We start from the raw sequence: 17,331 nt of genomic DNA on the forward strand, positions 1-17,331 counted from the left end.
TTAGCAAGATTTTCTGGATTTTGAACCATACTACAGATTTCACCGTCCATTTGTTAATTGATAATTGAAGCATTGTTATCATAATGAAAAACTATCAACTTCATTTATTATTACATATCCACATTTCTTCAAAAATTCTATTAATTGGAAAATTTTGCATTTTGTTCGCCATATCTGCACACCCTCAGATTCATGGAAATCATCATAAAGTTCAGCTATCATAAGATTGGTGACTAAAGATGTGTTGATTCACTATATGTTCTTGTTTCTATTGCTTGCTGATGAAATTAAGCCTGAATTTTGTGTGTCGTTTGTTGTACTTCTGCCTGTTTCTTAAACATCTAAATCTTGAGGCCTGATGCATTCTCTGTAGGTCTAAGATTCTGCTGCCAAGCACCCCCCTAAATTCTAAAAAATTTGCCTTTCTTAAATTCTCCCACCTGGTGTGGTTGCACCAACTCTGGCACCGGTCATAGGTTTCTCCGAATAACAAATCAGTTATTCTCAATTCATACAGCACCAAATATAACCTTTTGTTCTATGAGTGTCATTTACAAAATATCTTTCCTCCCCCCAATACCTCCTAACTAAACACTTAACAGAGGCTGAAGTCTGTTATCATCAAGTATAATATCAATAGAAAAAGTTACCATGCTATTTCATATTCAGTTACTAATGTTCGAAAAAATTTTATTTAGACATCACTGCATGAGTCTTTATCAGGCTGTAGTGTGTTAATAGTCATGTAGGGCTGAGAACAAAAAATAATAAATAATGATTTGCTAGTGAAATTAAGAGTCAGGACTCTTCTCATGTTTTATCATGAAAAAATATGAGATTTCAAGCATAATGCTTTTTTTTTATTAAAAAAAAAGTTGCTAGTGATCTAGAAGCTTGGATTTTAAATTGTTGTGGATATTGGATGCCCAGATTTCATACTTTTTAACATATAAATTTTAATCAATGCTGTTTTAGAAAGATTGATTAGGTATTATTTGAATTGGAAAACAAAACATATTTATTATGCCTTACATTTAGTAAGTGGCCAAGTTTTCCTTTATGAAATTAGGCATAAAGCATGCATATTCTTGAAATACTTTTGGTTTTTGCATAACTTACTAATAGTAATAAATGTTTTATAGATATTTTTTAATGAAGTAAATAAAGGAAATAATTCTTTGCTTGTATTTTGCAAAAAGTTCCTTTTTTCACAAATTATTTCATCTCTTTAAATTTATTATATAGAAAACAGATTAAATTTTTCAATACTTTTATTAAAAAGAATTCATAATAATGTATATATAATATTAATTTTAAGTTATGATGTAATATTCCCTTCGTATTGCATAAAATAATCAATTCTAGAAGACCATTTATGAAACTTCATAATATCTTTGAAGACTGATTAAAAGGGCTGCTTAATTTAATTTTGGTCAATGCAAGAGGTTTGCATAAATATGAAATGTGAAAATTTGTGAAAATCTGACCTTTGGTGTGACATTAAAGTCATGGGAGGTGAACCTACTGTCAGATTATGATTTACGTTATTCAAGGCATAGAGACTATTAGGGTTTTTTCGAAGCAGGAGATGTGAAAAATGAGCATGCCTTCGCCAGGACTCGAACCACGGACCTCTCGAATATGCGCCGATTGTGCTGACTACTACACCATGAAGGCATGCTGAAATGGCGGGAGAAATACCTTATAAAGGGAATAATTGAAAAGTATCATTAAATCGGGGGTAAAGCATTAAATTGAATAATTATTTTCGCTCAGTTTTAAAAATGATGTATATTATAAGATACTGAACTTATATTTGCAAGTTACCTTGCTCTTTTTTTATTTTTTTAGCATACTCATAGCAAAAATGTTACATTAGAAAAAAATGGTTTGTGGTTATTTTTTCTTTTCTTATTCTTCTTTGTTGGACCAGGGAAGGAGTCTTTAAATCAAAGCTATTATTAAATTAGTGTTGCGATGTATTTGCTTTCTGACCTGCACATTTTGATCTCTCAAGAATACTGTATTATTTTTCTAACATTGTATGGAGACTTTAAATTTATTATTAAAAGTTTAAAACTTAAGAAATGTTAATTTATTCATCTGGGCATTAATGAATTTGCATAAGGATTTTAAGTTTGAATTTTAAAATTTAGAAACCTTATATTAAATTAACAGTCACCTCTTTTGTATTTAAAAATAAAAACTGAAGAGCTTTTTGTGAGTATTTCCTTCATTTTATTTACTGAAAATGCAGTTTACCTGTTAATTTCTTAATTATGTGCTTTTCTACAAGAGAACTGAGACTTAAATTTTCTGACACAACTGTAATGTAAGTAGTGCCTTTAAAAGGCTATTATTTGTAATGCACATGTCATATATTCATGAAACTTTATAATTAGTTTTTTTTTTTTTTTTTTTTTTTTTTTTTTTTATTGTTAAATAGTTTAAATTAGATTTACTGAATTTAAAAAATTGTTAATAGATTGTTATTTAATTCCTTAACTGTCGCGGAAAACATACAAGATTCATTTCCCAGTGCCATGGTTTTTCACACAGGCGTGCGTATTAAGCTGCGATGTATTAAGCTGCATTCAGATGGTGGCATAAAGAGCATAGAGGCATAGTCATAAGGGCATAAAATACCAGAGTTCTGTTCACACCTCCGAGATGGGGGTTCAAGCTGTGTCCAATGAGAGAAGCTAAATTTGCACATGCATGAATGTGTCTACACCTTTTGAGTGCTGTTTTCCAGCCCAATTGATTTCCTGCGCTCGCTGTGCTTGTTTTCGTTATTTTGTGTCATGGCTTTTTCAGCTCACCACAAAGCTTTACTGGTTCAACAGAATGCTCTTTTATCTGCCCTTCTTATAAGCCAAGAGGCAATGGAAGAAGGTAAAAAAAAGAAAAAGAACAAAATGGTCTAGAGATGTTTTTTGGAAAGACCAATATTTGGTTGGCACATATTTCTGTGCAAAGCAGTATGGAATATTTCTGCATTGTACTGTAGTACTCTCTATACTATAAACATGCACATGCATATTTATATATATATTAACTTCTTCAATTTTTATATATAATTTCTCTTAGGAGAAATACGATATTCTTAATATAACTAATGAAAAAAAAAATCTTGAGCATAAGTGACATATAGCCTGTATATAATATTTTTCCATTTTGCGGGTGTGAAAGCAGTTAAGCAGAAAACAGTACTTACCATACATTATTATTATTATTATTATTTAATTTTCAATCAAAAGGAACATGTTTCTCTGCTTAGCACTCATTATCCACTGTCCTGTTGATCACTACAGTAGTTGGCTGCACTACCAGTATCAATTATCACTAGTACTAGTATCCCACAACTGGTCACCATGATCAGCAACCACAACTAATACAGTACTATGAAACGTTCACCCAACAATGTAATTTATGCTCAATCATTAAATACATTTTGCTGTGTTGCAAGCTGTTTGTATACATCTATTTCTAATAATTTGCATGTATAAGCCGCAACTCTGAATTTCATATGCTTTTTCTGGAAAAAAAAAAAAAAAACCACTCAGGTTTACACTTGAGAGACTACAATACATAGTAAACACTAACTTTCAGGAATTTTTGTGGATAATTCTGCAAACTAGTATGTTTACATCATATGAGTAATTCAAATTAAACTCTGCTCTGCTATGAGATGTCATAGATGTAAGTTTCATCCACGTCTGTTGTCAGAAGCAATTACTTTTAATGATTTTTCATTTGCTGGCAGATTATGACAATTCTTCACTCACTGGCAGACATGCATATTAAAGCACCAAAAAGAGTTTAATTTCAACATATGCTGTCATTTCTATTTATGACCAATATCTCAAAAGTAATTTCACATTGACAAATTTTAGGTACCCAAGTCTTCAAATATAACAAAATTATAAACATTCATACCTTATCCAGGAATTTCTACCAGAGAAATAGCATGAATTTAATGATCAAAGTTCCATTCAAATGATATTACTAAAGAGTGGATAATAATAACAAATACTATACGTAATTAAGAAACACAATAGAACATCAACAGGAGACAAAACTGTGTAGACTATTGACTGTTGTTTTAAGGATATTTCACTGAATTTTTTCCTTCTTGGAATTCATAAGAGTATTTTCTCAAAAGATTAATCTTTTATTACTTATACAAAGCTTACACCATTGAATTGACTATTGTGTCTATTCTTAAATAATTGAAAATATTTTTTTATTTTTTTAAAGTAATATTTTTACTGTTAAAAAAAATAGATTCTTGATATTGATTTGATGGTTTAGTAAAATTAATTCATGAAGTTTGTTTGGAAAGAAAATCAGCATTTGAAGCAAATATCAATACAATATTTCCAGCTTTTTCAATAAATTTATTCTTAAATACAAAAATAATTAAACAGAAAGAAAGTAATAATAGTAATTTACACAGAAAAAATTAAATTTTTGTAAGAATGCATTTTTTAAAGAATTTTCATAATAAAATGAAAAATAATGGATGGGATCAATCATCTACAGGATGTATGATCAATCATCTACAGTGTGTATGATCCTGAGCTTAATTTTCGCTTCATGAATTTCATCCATATTTTCCAATTTATTGTGCAAACTCATTTAAAAAGTGTATGTTGTTGTCATAGATTTCTTGCGAGATCAACTCATTATTTCGTTCGGATACGATTACAACTCATTCAGATACGATGTGCTCTATATTAAAAAAAATATCGCCTTCGATGTGACAGTGAAATTGTCTAAAGAAAGCCGATTCGTTTTAGCTTCGCTCTGATTGGTCAACGCTTATCCCAGACTCGCCGTAAAGTTGAAAACTTGGAACCTTGTACCACGAGCCTTAAACCAGATTATGGGACGTAGCACAGATTAGTTGCCTTGGCATCACAACTCTGCTTTAACCATGAAGTTTTTATATTAAAAACAATCCCTAAAATATAGTTTTGATCAATTCATTGTTAGACCAATTAAGTGTAATATTAGGTTTCAGTGTTATAACTTGTGAAATCAATATGCCTAAAAAAAACATAATATTTCTTCTGAACTGGTTGCATGCCACGATTTTGTACTTGATTTCTCGTTTGCAAAGATTTGATTGGTTTTTCGTTGGTTCATATATTCGTCTACAAAATGGTTAGTTTCATTAACAATATGAAGCACGAGCAGTTCATCAAAAAACAATTCAAAAAAGATAAATGGATTTGAAACATCCATTATATTTTTCTTTATTCCTGGACCTACTACAAGAAATAAACGAAAACAGAGGACACAGAACAAAAAAAAATATGTTTTACTCAAACAACACCAACCAATACTGCACAGTCATTATTTTCACCGCTTTAGACACACCCCTCTCTCCAATTTCTCCCCACACTTCTCTGAAATAGTATCCTCTTTCTCATACTTTGTCAAGGTCATTGTGGTGTTGCATTCCAAAGCTTTGCAAATAATTTTATAGGTAGCAGCGCAAAGCAAATGATAGTATTTTGGAACAGCACATATATACGCCTGGGGCAGTTAACGCATCTGCTGAGCAAGCCAATATATACACCCGTGGCCGTTAAGGGGTTAATGTTATATACTTTTACAATTATGTTATAAATTGGATAGCTTATATCAGTTGTTTAAACCAAAATTTTATTATGTTATTTTAGGTTCTAAAAGCTGAAAGACCAGACATTGATGAAAAACGATCTGACCTTTTGAAATTGCAAGGTATTTATCAGATGTGTAGACCTTAACAATTTAAATATAACAACAGGATGTATATACTTCCTACCCTTGTTGAACCACATAAAAAGAATTTTGATTTTTTTTGTTTCAGTCTAGTATTGTTCTTAATTTAATTCTTCCATATGATGAAAAGATCAGTATACGTTTAATTTATATATATATATATCTCATTTCTTTTGTACTTTTAAATCTAACTTCAATTAGTATTGCTGATAAACTGCTAGAGTGCACATTCTGAAAAATCATTTCGCCTATGAGACTGTGAAAATTTGTTGCACATTTGACCTTGCTTATATGCCTTATTTTCTAATAATTTTTGTATATTTATAATCAAATAAATCTTTACTAATAAGTACTTATTTTTCCTAGTTTATTTTATATAAAAATAATATAAGCAGCACCTCATTTGCCTTTGCAATGAAAAGTCTCATATATAATTGTCAGTAAAAATAGGAAACAGAATAAATTCCTTCTTTGAGCAAAGACCAGTAATTTAATATATTTGCGAAGAATTTTATTGCCACTAATATAATATTTTATTAATTATTGGAAAGCATAGTTTAATTTGAATAATTATATATGAATTTTGAAAATAATTTCATTGTTGCTGATTTATACTAGATTTGGTACAGTTTCTTTTGTTAATATCTATTATTCTGCCTAGCTTAGAAATTTCACTGTCTGCCTGGTGCAGTTTTATTTATGCATGTAGGTTTTTTACTTTTCGATAATCTTTTTAGAGTTTTTCGAGTATCCTCTCGATATATCGCATCTTGTGTGTGTGGAGGTGCAACATTTAAAATTTGAGTATAGTTCCATAGTAAATATAGCAATTTTTTAAAATTATCTTTCTGTTAGTAATATTTTCAGCTTATCATTTTTTATTCTCTTTTTTTCTTTTTTTTTTTTTTTTTTTTTTTTTTGTCTGTAAGTGCAATTAAATTTAAACTGTATTAATCAAGCTTGCTCTTAATTTTTAAAACTTTCTCACTGTGATTTAGGTTTTCATTTTTTGCTTTAAACATAATATAATAAAAAATTTAAAGTAATAAAAATTTTGTACCATTTTATTTTTCTGGGGTATATTTGATTTTGAAGACTTTTTTTATTTTGAAAAAGGAAATTTCCTGTTTCAGAGCTGTTCATTTTCAAAACTAAAATAAAATATTTTCTCATTTGTATTTGTTTAAATTATCAAATTTTTTCAGGAGAGTTTCATGTTCGTCTCAGACAGCTAGAAAAATCATTGTTACAGGCTCTCAATGATGCTAAAGGTCGAATTTTAGATGATGACAGGTTATTATTTGTTTTTTGTTGTTATATTTTAGACAAAATATCTTTTAATATTAATAGAAGTTCTGCTTACTTTATAATCAGTTGTAACTAGTTTTGCTTTCTCTCTTGTAGTGTCATCAGTACATTAGAGAAACTGAAAAATGAAGCATCTGAAATCATGCATAAAGTAGAAGAAACAGATAAGGTTATGGGTGAAGTAGAAATGGTTTCTCAACAATACATGCCTCTTTCTCAAGCATGCAGCAGTATATACTTTACCCTAGAAGGAATGCATCAAGTAATTTAATATCTTCAATTCATATGACTTTGACTTGCTAAATACACATTCACACACGCACACACACACACACACATATATATATATATATATATATATATATATATATATATATATATGCACACAAATACACACAAAAAATTTTTTTAAAGAAGGATTGCATTTCCTTAAATATATCCTATGTGATTACTTCCAGTTACAGAATTTTTCTAAGTAAGCCAAAGAATGTTTTTATTATTTTTATGGCTTGCTCTGTCTCATATATATATATGTATAGAGAGAGAGAGAGATTACTATTATTAAAGCACAAATTTTGCTATTGCAGTTTAGAAGAAATATGTAATAAGTAAAAATAATGTAAATGAAATATGTAAAAAGTTAAATCGAATTCACTACATCATGGAAACTAGGTAAACGGAATTTTTACGTAGCAAAAAAATAAAGCCAAAAGACTAGTTAAAAAGTTAAATAAAGATTGGAGGAGGACTAAGGGAAAAAAAAAAAAAAAGGTAGATTCTGATATGCTGGTTGTCATCAGGGAGCCACCACAAATGCTCTGATTTCAGCCCCTTTTCATTATTAATCAAACATTTAAAAAAAATGAGTTAGTAATAACCAAAAAGGATGTAATTAGTATCCAGAGTTTGAACTGATCCATTCTGATGTGCAATAAAAACGGTGTGGCTGGCAAGCTGACAGGAAAACGGCATGCATGCTGACTGTTGAGGAAGCATTCAGAAAATTGTTGTAGTATGAAAATGATTAAAAATATAGTTAATGCAGTTTTGTAAAAATATTTTAGTTATAGTTGCTGATGAAAATTAAAATATGAAACAAAATTGTGAGAAAAACTGCATACACTTTAAACCAGAAAAGCATCAGCAAACTGTGAAAACATGAGAATTTAGTTTTAAATATTCTATAATATATAATTACAGGCTTAACCGCTAGAAAAATACATCATTATTCATAAAATAATAATCAAAATCAACAAAGAACAGGTTTAAAAGTAATATCAAAGAGGAAAACAGTAAAAAAATTTTCTACTCACCAGTTATAAGTTCCCCATTAAATGAATGAACTAATCATTTGGTGATTTAGAGAGTGAAAAAGCCTTTCTTGCTGAGGTAATGAATTTGAACATATATATGCATAATACACATGTACATACACACATATAACATATATGTGTGTATATACATGTAACACACATATATGAATACATATTTACATCTGTATACACATGCATATACAAGTAGAACATATGTGTTGTATGTACATATAACGTGTTTATATACATGTGACATACATTTGTGACTACACATATATGTGTTGTACATGCAAATACAAAACATACACATACAGTCAAAAGTCTTTAATCTGGACTCGTCGAAACTTTGGCGATTCCAGATTATCGGTTTTTCCGGATTATAGATCATCAGTTTAAATCTGGTAAGATGGCATGCAAATATTATAAAATTTAAAAAAATGAATGGGGGGAGGGGGTAAGTTTTTCATAAATTTATTAACAATGAATTTTAGAAATGTTAATGGGAAGAATAAAGTGACAAAAAAGATTGTTAGGATCACCATGGGTGTGAGAAAAAGAGATTGTTGAACAATATGAAGATGGCATGTGTATCCAGGACTTGGCTATTGCATAATTTATGCCAAGTTTAATTATAAAAAACAATGATGCTGTTAAGTCAGATAATGTTGTGAAGGGGGTGAAATTTATTGCCAAGCAAACATCAGAGACGTTAGAGTAGGTTAAAAGGTTGCTTTTGATTTGGATATCAGAAAAGCATTTATGTACAATATCCTGTGTAGTGCTTCATTTACATACAATATGTATTTCACCCACTGTATTTGTATTTTAGTACTGAACAGTGTTTTAAAAATAAGAATAGGATTTTTTCATGAGAATGGATTATTTATTTTCCCTTAATTTTTATTTCAAAAGTTCATTTGGTGTACATCTATAGATCTTGAATGGATTAGAGACACATACCAATGTACCTCTATATTTCTTTAAATATTGGTCTTAAGACAACTTTGATTATAAAGTTTCAAAGTAGAACTTTAACTATAAAGTTTCAAAGTAGAGCATCAGAATTAGTATTACGCAGGCTGCTTATAAACTAAATCAAACTTTTTGAAGGATTTTTCAAGCAAAACATTCAATTAAGAAAACAGGATTTTGTAAGTTAAATGTGAAAAACTCTTTTTACATTCAAAATTTATATTGATGTTCAGAATCAGTATTTTCTTAGTTGTAAATATATTTATTAGTGCTTTTTGCCATATGGAAACTTAACTGCTAAAATGAGCAACTTTTGTTTTCTAGTTGCAGCCTAAATTTAGTTCAAATTTTTTTACATGTATTGCCACAAGTTTTGCAAAGATATAAAACATTTTATATTTAACTTCGTAAAAGCCTATTGAATATTTTAATGATTGGAATTTTTTGCTTATGTTAATTAAACGATATTTGAGTCCAATATCAACAAATATTGCCTCAACTCCTCTTTTTTTTTTTTTTTTTTTAAATCAAATGTTGCATTCTAAAATACATAAAATGGAAGAGTGAAAATATTTTTTTAATACATAAAGGTAGATATAAGTTTAAATCTTATATTATATATATTAAATACATGTTACTCATATGTTTATTAATAAATGCTTTATTAATATGCAAATATCTTAAAGCATAAATTGTTACATTTAATAGATGTAAGGGAAGTTATTTTACTGACTTTGCTGCACATTATAAGGTGCATTTAAAGTCTTAGAATAAGTTAAGTATATTTTTATTTTTTTTAATTCATTAACATTTATTCAAATTTAATTTTAAAATAAAATTTCATTTATATATTCTGTGGCATAATGCACAGAAATTCTTGGAATAATTACATTTTTTTATTTATAAAAAAGTTTTTTTCTATTTATTCTATTTATGTGTATATATATATATATATATCTATATATGTATATTAATGTACTTTTAGGTTCATTTCCTCTATCAGTATGCTCTACAATTCTTCCTGGATATGTACAATGATGTGCTTACTAATAACCCCCATTTAACTGGTTTATTAGACAATAATGCTCGATTATCTGTTATTACATCAGATCTATTCCAGGTATAACTTTTTTTTAAAAAAAGTTTTTTATTTTAACTGTGTTCATTTTGTTAGAAGCTTATTTATTACCTTCAAATTTAATTTAACAGAATTATACTACAATAACAAAAATATTCTAAATATGACAGTGATTATCTAATTGCATAATGTTAATTTTTTAATAAATATATTTTAAACATATTCCTTATACTCTGGATGATTTTTCCATGTTAATTATACTCGCTGTCATTTTATAATAATATCTCTTAAGGCTGTTATGTACTTGGTATTCTTAAATGAAGTGAATCACTTTATGTTAGTGTTATAAAGTATATATTACTTATTCTGTGTTCCACAAATGTTTTCAAAGCTGTCTGGGTGAATTTTAACTTAACATTTGGTAAATTATTTGCAGGAGTGTTTTTAATTTTAATCCTTACCTAGAATATGTTTATTGAAATAGCTTGGTATTTTAAAATGACTTGACATAAGAGAAAATGTTATAACTTTTAAACTGATTGTATGATAAGTGAATGCAGTATATAAACACTCATATAGTAGGTAAGTTAGAATTAAAACTTACTATTTACTTGCTTTAAGTTTTTTTTTTTTTTTTTAAATTTTTATTTAGTATCTAAGTATTTTCTAAATATGAAATTATATTTTTAATGTATATTTATTTTAAAAATTGTGAATTAGTTCTTTTTGTTTCTTATTTCTTATTGGTTTATATGGATTATGTATAGTTCTTTTATAGTTTCTTTTTATTGATATGCATATTCGTGTAGGGGAAGTTTCTGTAGACAAGGATTTCTAAAATACATTGGTTTCTAGATTTTTTATTATTTTATAAAAAATTAATATTTAAAAAATTTAATTTTTTAAGAAAAAGTTTAATTCTTGACTTTACTTGCTTGTTTCTCAAAAGACTTAATTAGTATTTTCCTTTTTGAACTTTAATACTTAAATGTAAATTTCTAAGGATACCACTTTATTGGAATTACTTTTGGTTTTGACTTTTACCCTTGCCTGCATGAATGACGAAACATGAATTGAATGATTGGAGAGTTAGGTTTGGAGGCAACTTCCCCTTGATAAGTCTGTCTCCTGCCTACTCTACGATCATTCACATATGCATTTTTTTAAAAAAATTGTTTAATTTAATTTTAATTTATTAATAGTAGATTTATTTTCATGGATAGATTTTGCACTTGATTTGCTTATGCTTCTGAATTTAAATGATATTGTAGATTAGTTCGGGAATTAAATCTTTTACATGTTTGCATATTTTTTAATTATTTTAAATTATTTGTTTTTTTTTCCTTTTTCTAGAATTTAAATTTGCTTTTTTACTTTTTTACTTTTATACGTATTTGTTAAGAATTTAAATTTGTTTAAATTTAGAAGATAACTTTAGAGTTAGATGTGTGTATTGTTGTAAATATAGAAAATCTGTATTTCAAATACAGAAAATTTTTTATGAACATTTTAAACATTGGCTTAGAGCTTTTGAGATGTTCTTTCAATATAAAGTTTCCTTATTCAACAGTTCTGAATATATAGTTATTAATGTATTGTAATTTAGTGCCTGTTTTTTAGAAATTATGTTAATGAATAGTAAATGTGTTCATTTCATTTCAGAAGTACAAAAATATGTTGATAAAATAATTTCCAATTTAATTAAAAATTTTTCTCCATTCTGATTTTAAGGATATTTATTTGCATATACATAATTTAGCTACATAGCAAAAGAAGTGTGACTAAATATTTATTCAGATTTCGAGTAATACTTGAAAAATATGAGTAATAATTTGTTTTAAAAATCATTGTATTTGTGTAAAAAATGATGATCTTAATTTATTAACCTGAGAAATTTCAATTTCCTTTCAGACTGTGTATAATCGTGTCACAAGAGGGGTACTTCATGAAGACCGTCTGATATTTGCTTTGCTTTTATGCAAGATTTACTTAAAAGGTTTATCCAGGTAAAACATGTTTTGGGGTGTTTCGTTTTGTTCAGTTATAAAATTTAATTAGATATTGTTTATGATAAACTGAACTTTGGAAAAACTTTAAAAATACATTTTTTCTATAGCAATATTTTTAGATAAATTCACAAATTTTTAAGATACCTTTTCTCTTTTTCTAATATTTCTTAATCAATTTTTTTATGTATATTATATATGAAGTATTAGATGTGTTCCTATTATTTCTCTACAATATCAAGTCAATATCTTTTTGTAATAAAGTATGAACTGTACATAATTAGAATTTAGGGAGAGGAAGAGGGAAAAGAATACTAATAATTTTAAGATTTTAAATTCTTGAAGGTTTAATTTTTTTTACTGCAATATTTGCATATGTATTATACAGTTTTATCCACATACATACATTATATATGATCAAAATCAGTGTTCAATATAATTTTTGTTTCTTATTTATTTTGTATTATTCAATTTTATATTCCAATTAAATAAATGAAAAATTCTTGAACGAAAACTTCAGCTTGCATATTGATATCTCAAAGAATATACCATCAAAGTTCAATAAAGTAAATAAATAAAAATAACAATTATAAGCTTAAGAAGAAACTGCAATTTAATTATGGAACAGAGATTTCAGTTTAATACTCAAAACCAATTTTAAATGAAGCAGTTTTGATAAGCCTGTTGATATAAAAATATATTCCCCAAGAATTACAGGGTACCTTACAGTCCTTAAGTGTCCTTGGGTTCTTTGGAATCAGTTTTTGTTCCTTAAAATTTCGACCAACTTTGGCAGGAAGTCCTTAATTTTAATCACCTGGAATTTCTGTCTGTTTTTACAACTGCCATTTTGAATGCGAATTAGCATTTTGGACAAATGTTTTTGGGGATTCATTGATAAATATAATAATTTTTTGAATGGGTAAATAGGCTCATGGATTATAATTTGGTCCTATTTCTAATATAAATGGTGGAATTCTGAAGTTTCTTAACAAAAAGTGAAACATTAGCATTTCGAAATTGTTTCATTTTTTCTAATGAAAGCTTTAAAAAAAATTGTTCGCTTTGGGGGATGTAAGTTCTATTATTAAACGGTTCTAAATTTGGTGACTTAACAACATTTTGGCGATTTTAAGATCAGTTTCTATAGAAAATTTTTATTCCAAAAATCTGTGAATTTTTCAAAATTTTTGTTAAACATTATAACATTGATAAATTTCATTAAAATAATACTGGTATATTGAAATTGCATTCAAGAAATAACATTAAAATTAAACATTTTTATTTTTTGCTATCATATTATAAAGTGACATTACTTTCCAGCGACTTATGCAATATTTTGAATCTGAAAACAAACAAGGTAATAAATTCCTAAATTGTGCTTTAGCACAATTTACGAAATAATTCTTAGCAAAAGCAAAATAGCTATGTAATTAATTAAAAATGCCTAAGTTTTAATTTTTCCATGGTAATATTTTTTTTTCCTGAGGTCCATTGGCACAGTGGCTAGTGCATTGTGCAGCAACACCACAGGTTTGGGGTTCGATCCTTCGGGTGGGCAAGGCTACAGGGTACCTTACAGTCTTAGCCTTTCATCCTTAGAGATGGTTAATAAAATGAGTACCAAGTTCGCTTGGGGACTAAACACTCGGGGTCCTGCAACAAGCTGACCATTTGTCCAGGCAATATGCACAAGCACCACAAGGCCCACAGTCTAGAAAGCAGATATCGGGGCACTGCCGACCATGGTTCGCTAAGGGCTGTGAATTTAGTTTTAGAGTTTTACCCATGTCATTGTCTCAATATGCATCAGTTTTCTCTGTGAAATTAATTTTACGCTTTTATCCTCTGATTTTTTTTTCCAACTGATTTCTGGCTTTTTGCTGTTACAGAATTGGTAGGGGTAATTTGTCTTTAGGATTTTAGGCATTGTAATTTGGAAAGTTTTGAAGAATTTGAAGGCATGATTTATAAACCTAGACGATTTCAGAAAAATGTCCTCATGGTTTAAACATGTAATGGGTGTATTTTATAGGAAGTTTGTGAACTTTTACTTTTTGGAGAGTTTTCGATAATGAAAACATAATCGTTGAAAGTTTTACTTCTGGTACTAGAAACCTTTTCTTAGCATGTTTATCTTCCCTTTGTTTTCTCTACTTTTCACCAGACACAAGCATGGAAAATACCAAAAATGTTTCTAATCTTATTACATGGACAGGCATTTATAGGAAGGGAATTTTCTATTAATAAAGAAATTGAAAACTGATAATTTAAAAGATTCATCTTGTATGTCTCAATGAATCATTAGTGGCATAGCTAGGGTGGGACAAGGGGGATACTTGTCCCCGGGCACAGCATCCATTGGTTTCCAAACTGATGTTACAAAATTTTAGAATGAAATGTTTTTCATTCTTGGCATACAGAAAGGGGCACAAAATCTACAGTTGTCCCCGCACACTTGAAACCCTAGCTCTGCACATCATACACAGAGCTGGCACTATGCATTTTCCCACCTGATGCAATCTCTGTGGATTCTAAATTTTGCTGCCTAGTGCCTTCTTAAATTCTAAAATTTTGCCATTTGTAGATTTTGTTGCTAGGTGTGTCACTAAATTCTAAAAATTCTCCCATACCAGCTCTGTAACCGGCCCTTACCACATATCATTTATTAGTTATTCTGAATGTTCATATTACTAAAGAAATAGAATCAGCACCTTTTCCTATACATCTTAAATGCATTTAGTCTTCTAGAATAATAGAAATCTTTAATTAAATCCAAAAATTCTAAAATGAAGAGGAAACATATTGAAGAAAGAAGCCGAATATGTAAAGAGAAAGAAAATTATTTTTCAAAGATATGTGCAGTTATTATTATATAAATTAAGCAGTTGTTTGTAATATCAGCTTTTGCTATAATTTCCCCACCAGAATGAAAATTACCTATATAGTTTTTAAACTAAGGTTTTGGGGTTTTGTAGCTAGCTTGTAAGACAGAATTTGTTTCTGGCCTCCACTTGTACGCTGCATTTAGTTCCTATTAGCTCTGGTAAATTTTAATTATTCATCTTTGCGTTATCACTGCCAATATTTGATTTTTCTTATGTGATAACTACGTTACGACAAGTTGCGTGTCAGTTACTGAGCCACTTAGATTTAAATTAAATTTTGTAATCTTTGACTACTGGTCCACATTTTTAGTTTCATTGTTCCTGTTTAATTGGATCACCATAAGCTGTAGTTGATTTTACTAGCATAAAAATATGCCTTTATTTCCAAGGTCCTTTTTAATAAGAGGTTTGTGTAAACATGTACAGTCAAAAGTCGTTAATCCGGACTCGTCGGGACTTCGGCGATTCCGGATTATAGATTTTTCCAGATTATAGATCATCAGTTTAAATCTGGTAAGATGGCATGCAGAAATTATAAAATTAAAAATATGAAACCGTAATTTATGAAATAAAGAACAATTATGATCTAAAGGGTATCAAAATATACAGAAAAAAAAAAAAAAAGCTTAATATTTATTTGTTTATTTTATTAAACATTTCTTTCAATGTAAGTTGTTTAAGTTGCTTCGTTTTTTATGTGATAATACATTCTCTTTAATTCTATAAACAGACATAATTTCTTGTTCAGTTACAAAGTTCCGCTGTTCAAGTCCTATAATTGCTGTGTCTACTGACTAATTTGTCAATCGAATTTTTTTTTCGTTTTCAATAACCTCTGTTACTTTCTTCGCTATCGGAAGCGAATTATAATGATGGGGAATTTGATTTAAATCATATCAAAGACGGAGTACATCGAGATGAAATACTACATTTAATAAGGAATTATAAGCCAAATAAAATAAAAACATCTGCCCTGAAGATAAGGATAGTGCTGACAGATCAACTTGCAATTCATTGTGCGCCCCCGCACGATAAACAAAGTTTAGATAAACAAATGTTAAAGTTTAGATAAACAAAGGATATGCCTTTATCCATTTTTTGCAGCAATTCCACTTTTTGTTTAATGAACTTTGAAACATACTTTATCTTTGTAGATCCTTTACATATTAATAAATATATATTAGAAATTCTATTTGACATAATCGAAAGTTCAAGCTTACTTTTATAAAATTGCTCTGACAGTCTGCAAAAAATAATAAGCCGGATCCAATTCGAAGATTAAGGAACAACGCAATCTGCAACATTAACTGAAATAGATAATTAGATAATTTTAGCTTAGCTTATGCTGTCCATTATACATTAAACACGCACTCGTAAACGTATTTTGCGCATGCGCACAAGCATATTCGCAGCCGTAAAGGTCTTACGCGCATGCGTCAACACGGAGCATGTGCAGAAAGTTTGTAACTTTGAGGTCCAGATTATAGATCATTCCGAATTATGGGTGTCCGAATTAACAACTTTTGACTGTATTTTACTTTCAGGCATAGCGAAAATTTGCTTCACATCTGTTAGGGATTTTGGATTATTTAACTTTTATCAAATCAGGTAAAACCTCATAGGTACATAGTCGAGAGACTGATAAGTTGGAAGATAAAATTTACAGAAACTAATGGGAGAATATTGGTTTGCATATTGAAACAAATTTCGAATTGTTAGAAAATATGCTTAAAGAGAAGGAAATTTATATAAATTAAGTAGAATGTCTGGAGAGTCTTCAAATTAAAAAGGTGCATAAATATTTGAGTGTTGTTACTACAAAACGTAAAGTTTTTGTAGTTAGCTTTTAATGTGTGGTTATCTTAATATTGTTTAAGAATCAATGTCATAAATTACATATATTTTAAACTGCGACATGTTGATAGATTGTGGTTTTAATAGCGCTTTTTAACAAATATTTTTAAAATATAAATTTAATAGTGGCCATGTAAATC

At 28.6% G+C, this 17,331-nt stretch overlaps 1 protein-coding gene across 2 annotated transcripts in view; it reads left to right on the forward strand.

Moving 5' to 3' along the window:
* The window catches only part of Dhc64C (dynein heavy chain, cytoplasmic), a 289,295-nt gene that overhangs the window by 244,202 nt on the left and 27,762 nt on the right, over nt 1-17,331 (forward strand). For both annotated transcript variants that reach the window (XM_085817195.1, XM_085817194.1), the window contains exons 71-75: nt 5,691-5,751; nt 6,978-7,065; nt 7,177-7,342; nt 10,351-10,485; nt 12,355-12,449. In XM_085817195.1, coding sequence (XP_085673321.1) covers nt 5,691-5,751; nt 6,978-7,065; nt 7,177-7,342; nt 10,351-10,485; nt 12,355-12,449 — 545 coding nt within the window. The remainder of the gene's footprint in view (nt 1-5,690; nt 5,752-6,977; nt 7,066-7,176; nt 7,343-10,350; nt 10,486-12,354; nt 12,450-17,331) is intronic.

The sequence above is a fragment of the Stegodyphus dumicola genome, chromosome 5, assembly GCF_044657685.1.
Source record: "Stegodyphus dumicola isolate Sdum_Otavi_A_Nest chromosome 5, ASM4465768v1".
Taxonomy (NCBI): domain Eukaryota; kingdom Metazoa; phylum Arthropoda; class Arachnida; order Araneae; family Eresidae; genus Stegodyphus; species Stegodyphus dumicola.